The following is a 5,651-nucleotide window of genomic DNA, read 5'->3' as shown; positions in this document are numbered from 1 at the left end:
CGAACCGAACACTGATTTTGGTAATAAAATTCAATGATTTGCAAGCGTTGCTCGTTAGTAAGTCTATTCATGATGAAATTTCAAAGCATACTGAGCATCTTTCTCTTTGACACCATGTCTGAAATCCCACGTGATCTGTCAAATACTAATGCATGAAAATCCTAACCTCAAAAAAATCACCCGTTACTTGAACTCTGCCCTGTTACAATAAACTTGATAAAAATATAAAAATTTTAAAGCGAAACTAATTATTTTTTAATTCAAAGTCAAACCTTCTAAAGTTACTTAAGTTGTTTTAATGAAATGGCACAGATACATATGTGTGGGTTTATAGTTCCGAAAACTCGGCAGGTTTAATGACTCCATATATTGGTTTAGATACATAAATTTTGCGAGGCTTTTAACCAAGTATTTTGCGAAGATACGCGAGAACCTAATCATAGCATTTTGTTCAGTTCCTCAAGTTTGTTACTAAAACACGATAAGTAAATGAACAGCATGTTGTCGGGAATGTAAATTAGTTTTGCCTGCAAAATCATAAATAGGTTCTCGCGTATCTTCGCCAAATAAGTACTTTAAGTTAATAGACTCACATAGCTCATAAGATATTTATAGTTTTCTAAAAAATATTTCACGTAAATAATCGAAGAACTTCTGTCAAATATTTAGCAAAAAAATAAAAAATAAATTAACCGATCTGTACTTTACAAGCTGCAGCACCAAATCTGCAGCTCATACTTTGAGGGGATTTTTCGCCTACAGTGCAGCTACCTAGCTGGCTAAAGTATATACAAATGTGTGTGCATTAAATATGTATGCTTTTTTTTTAATGTAAATCCCAACGCTCTGAAACTGATAAGAAATTTGCACAGCTCAAGCGCTAAGACAATCGTTTTTTCCTGGAAGGCATTTGTCGCTGCGCTGCGCAAAAACACCGACAAGGAAAGATAATTAACATAGCATATTCGCTAAAGAATCCCCGTACTAGAGTAATCATTTACAAGCAAGCGTTTTACTTCGCCCTTAACGCTCACAAAGCTAAGCCTTAAAATGGTATAAAATGCAGTTCGAATGCTAAGCAAAATATCAGTCAACTTGAAACTCTTCCAACAAGCAAACATTAAATTTGCACAAATATTTTAATTTTTGGCGGGTACTAAATCGAACAATTATGAAATTTTTCGTTTTTGCATTTGTTGCTGCAATTGCAGTCATTAGCGTTGTTCAAGCATATCCACAGCAGGCACACTTTCAACATTTGGTCTACTATCCACCACCAACACCACCGCCACGTCCCATCTTAGTGCGTGTGGCACGTGAAGTGGGTGTTGGCGGCTCGTTGGCCAGCAATCCACGCGGTGGCGCTGATGCCCGCCTAGATGTGGCAAATGCTATAGGCAATCCAAATCATAACTTAATTGCCAGCGCCTTTGCTGCAGGCAACACTGATCGTGGTCCAGTGACTACTGGCGGTGCGTTGGCTTACAATAAGTGAGTATGAAATGTTGACAAATATTTTCATCACAATAAAGTGGAATTTTTCTCTCTCATTACAGCAACGGTTTGGGCGCTGCCATATCGAAGACTCACACTCCTGGCGTGCGTGATACTCTCACACAGAGCTTGAACGCTAATCTCTTTAACGATGGTACTCACAGCTTGGATGCAAATGCTTTCAAATCGCAGAATACCCTGGCCAATGGTTTCAAGTTCGATCGCAATGGTGCTGGTTTGGAGTACTCACACATCAATGGACATGGCGGCAGTTTGACTAAGAGCAACATTCCCAACTTCGGCAGCCAATTGGAATTGGGTGGTAAAGCAAATCTCTGGTCATCACCGGATCGTAATACACGTGTCGATTTGACGGGTGGCGCTTCGAAATGGACCAGTGGCCCACTGAGTGGACAGCGTGACTATTTTGGTGGTGTGGGTCTTACTCACATGTTTGGTTAAGAGAGTGTAGGATGAGGCTTAAGCCTGGTTAAATGTTCCTGATGGGGTGCTGCAATTAGAGAGTTGATGGCATAGAAATTCCTTACTTAAAAAAATATTATTTATTGCTTAATATTTATTATGTATTTGTTGCGTAATTTGTATTTGTAAAGTCTTGATACTGGTAATAAATTAGATGGTGTAACACTAAAAACAAACTTTTCAAGTGAGCTACGTAAAAAAAGTAGTAAGGATTTCTGAAGTCAGTAGACATGGATTAGAGACATGATTAAAGGTTTTATTGTTTTAATTTTGAGTTGTGTCGTTACTGCAGATGACCATCGATAAGTATTTATACTTGGTATAGGACATCAGTCTGATGGAGTAATTAATTAGGGCAACTATGTTTAAAAATTGTCCAGCAACTTTAAAATTTCGAACTTCTTTATCTCGAAAAAAAGTTCAGTTAAGTATTGAGGAATTCTAGTTTGAGTCATACTGAATGGTCAGTAAAAGGCTAACATAGACTAATAGAACGACTGTAGTATTGCCAGAAACATTTTCGACCAGTGAATCATGAATCTGCAGAAATTTTAACGAATATTGCCTTCCTTTTAGATAACTTCAGTAGATACCTTGGACCTAGGTGTTTGTAGGTACTGCACAGTGGGATTTATCCATCTTGTTCTGAAACCCAATATGGGTGGATGGTGTCCGAATAGGTAGTATATGATAGTATGTTTATTCGCGCATTAGGCAGATTCATTTCCGTCAGTATCCCTACCTCTTTCTTCATTGCCAAAACTCCCCTTTGAAAAATAGCATAGTGCTCAGGTAGGAACAGCCGACTGGTCTATGAATAATCTTAACTCATTTTGCGGTGATTTTCGCCTGCAAGTAAAAAGTCAGCTGGTGGTAGCCGGGCAGTACAGTTTTAGTGGTTTGTCTGGGTAATAGTTTCAGACTTTGGTCTACACCATTGCTCAGTGGACCCACCGCGATACTATTTCCTTTCACAACTATGCGAATTATGGATACCGGTCAACTTTTCAATAAGACTCATCGTGGGATCGGGATTGGAATGGATTGGTGCGTGCCGGGGAAAATCAAGAAAAAAAAAGTTTTCCAAGGACTCAGGCAGCATTGCCAACTGCACTTAGGATTTAGAGGAATGGGTGGGGTGGGAGTTCATTGCTGCGCTGCAAATTTACCAGACCTCTTTATCAATATTAGCAGTTTGTTGAGGGAAGGGAATGGAACTCGTCGTGCGACAAAAAATGTACCATCTAAGTTTGGAGAAGGCCGGACAGCGGTTGGGAAAATTTTCTGTACTATCTCCATCCTCCAAATAAGATGTACATAAAGGATCGTAGATAATGCCTATAGTGACCGCATGTCGGCTCCATGGATTGTGCTCCATGTGGATCACTCCTTCTTTAGTTTGAGAAGGAATTTTGGTACTACCCTGTCAGGCCTATTCAGGAAGCCCTTTGTTATTTTGCAGGTGTCAATACCACACCAACGGCTCTCACTAGTTTTATTTTTAAGGATACTTGATATACTCGATCGTTCCCGCTATGCTTGGCCCTAAAATTGCTTACGGTGCAGTTGAACGATCCAGAGAACCGCAGTTCGCCGATTCATCAGCCAGTTCGTTGCCTTGAACACCATAGTGTACTGGCCGCCACACAAGTTCAAGCTCATTCCATCTTGTAACGGAGTTCAGGCTCGTCTTATATTACAGGACTATTTTTGAAGAGATGCGAGCGGTTTCCAAAGCTTTTAGAGCAGCATGGCTGTCACTGCAGATTCTGATCGGGATTACTGCGGTGGAATTTTCCCGCTTAGTTACACACATTGGCTTCTTCTTTTAGAATCCTCAGGTGAGCCTCATGATGCCCAGAAATTATAACTCTCGCACCGCGCCTACACGGCGGAGATCTGCTCAGTAGATGCTGTTGCTCTGGCGTAACCATTGGGCACCTTAAATGGGAGGCTTTTTTATTCCATATCCACAAAAGATCATGTTACTCACAGACTTTCGTCAGATGCGCGACTAATGTCCTGAATCGTCTTCAGACATTGAACTGGGCTGCACGGTGGTCCGTGACACCATTAGAGTTTGCTCTTAAGCTTCAGGACTAACAGAAATCGAAAGGAATGAAATTGGACTCTCCCTGAGGCTTCGTTTACTTTGACTACGAGGACAGCGGAATTTCTAAGCGTGCCCTAAAAAGTATGAAGCCTTTGAAAGATGCTATTAAAATTGTCACAGAGGTTTGGCCGACCACGGGACCACTGAGGAGTTGAAACGAGTTCACTCTGAATAGCAAACATCCCGCGACAACGCCACAAAAAGAAACCGCAGTCCGCTGGCTGGCTTTTGTTCCGGTTGATTGCGCTAACAAACTATGTACTTTCAGCAGAGCAACTGGAACTGCAGTAAACGAACGAACGTAGACATCTGGATTGAGAACCAATCACGTGGCTTGAGGCAAATACATAAGTCTAAGCCTGACCTGGACGTCAGCCTCGTGCTGGAAAATCGGTTTAAGTGAGAAATCAGAACTCCACCTCCAGCTGGAAAGTCTCGCACAGGCATCGATGTCCAAACTGGAAGGAAAACTTAGTGTCAGAGTTGCTAACTGAAAGAGTGGAGTGGAAAACCGATGGACACCTCAGCAGAAAGAGGCTCAAACTAATAATCCACCATCAGAAAAGCCATTTGCCAGACTGGTGGTTGAACGAGGTCATCAGAGACTTGGGAACTTTCGAGATCTAATAAATAATTTTTTTCTATTTACCTTTTTATACATACATATATTTTTTTCAATTAAATAAATAATAAATAATAAATTTGTTAAATTATCGTATATTTAATTAAAAAATATTAACAACCTAAATTAGCACATTCCTGATGCCCTGCCCTTATTCCTCTACATTCGGTTGCACTTGCACCTCGAAATCCACATCTTCGCCAGTTGTCTGCTTCACTTGCTGCCGCACCGAATCACAAAGTCGTACAATCTCCAACTGCGTAACATCTCCCTCCTCAGCATTGTGTTTGTAGATTAAAGTATCAGGATCACTAGTGGCAATCAGTTTACCGTCGGCCAGTTTGCTATAATCCACGCCTACAGGCAAAATAGTGGTTTGCTCACTAACATCACGACGTCCGCGGCGTACCGGAATAATGCGTATGATGCGAATGCGAATTATGCGACGACGTGGTGCTGCATCTCCGGAAGAGATGAGACTGCAGAGCAGCACTCTGGCAATGGCAAGAAATATTAGTTTCATTTTCTTTTTTTTCGTTTACTAAATTTATAACCCTGGAATACTGGTGCAGTTCAAGTTGCTGACTGATTGCTGTTGTACGTTTAATTGCTGTTGATAAGCTTTGAATGAAGGGTCTTTTATACTAGCTAGGTGATGCTTATCAGTGCCATTTGTTTAAAGACAGATCAATCCATATATGAAAACGATAATGTAGTCAGGTATTTCCGAATAGTACAACTTTAGTTAAACGTATGTAGTATGTATGTATGTAGGAACGTTCATTTTCAAGATTTGCATTGCTTATCATTGCAACAATATTTGTATGTGCATATATACATATCTATGCACAGTAGGGTGGCCCAAAAATATTTGCGTGGAATAAAAGTTTAAAATTTTAAGCTCTCAAATTTTAGGATTTTTCTAAATGGAAAAAATAA

The 5,651-nt window shown here is 40.3% G+C and overlaps 2 protein-coding genes across 2 annotated transcripts; one reads left to right on the top strand and one right to left on the bottom strand.

Annotated features, from left to right (window-relative positions):
- The first annotated feature begins 1,085 nt into the window (after positions 1-1,085).
- On the top strand, positions 1,086-2,143 carry LOC118756463 (attacin-B-like). The gene is made up of 2 exons (XM_036491226.1): positions 1,086-1,491; positions 1,557-2,143. Exons 1-2 carry the CDS (start codon positions 1,172-1,174, stop codon positions 1,954-1,956), a joined length of 720 nt encoding a protein of 239 aa, XP_036347119.1. The 5' UTR covers positions 1,086-1,171; the 3' UTR covers positions 1,957-2,143.
- A 2,648-nt stretch (positions 2,144-4,791) lies between these two features.
- LOC118756464 lies at positions 4,792-5,206 on the bottom strand (the record flags this gene model as incomplete). The annotated part of the gene is given in 1 exon segment (XM_036491227.1): positions 4,792-5,206. A coding segment is annotated over 1 exon segment (343 nt), but the record flags the coding sequence as incomplete, so codon positions are not given.
- Positions 5,207-5,651: the final 445 nt, after the last annotated feature.

This window comes from Rhagoletis pomonella, unplaced genomic scaffold, assembly GCF_013731165.1.
Source record: "Rhagoletis pomonella isolate Grant_MI unplaced genomic scaffold, Rhpom_1.0 Rhpom_scaffold_10398, whole genome shotgun sequence".
NCBI lineage: Eukaryota > Metazoa > Arthropoda > Insecta > Diptera > Tephritidae > Rhagoletis > Rhagoletis pomonella.
The sequence above is the reverse complement of the archived record's forward strand: the minus strand, read 5'-3'. Positions and strand labels throughout refer to the sequence as shown.

What these genes read in the sequence shown, in the direction of transcription:
- LOC118756463 (XM_036491226.1), top strand. Translation starts at nt 1,172, where the DNA reads ATGAAATTTTTCGTTTTTGCATTTGTTGCTGCAATTGCAGTCATTAGC. An exon ending in GGTGCGTTGGCTTACAATAA is followed by an intron (nt 1,492 to 1,556) that starts GTGAGTATGAAA and finishes CTCTCATTACAG; the next exon opens with CAACGGTTTGGGCGCTGCCA.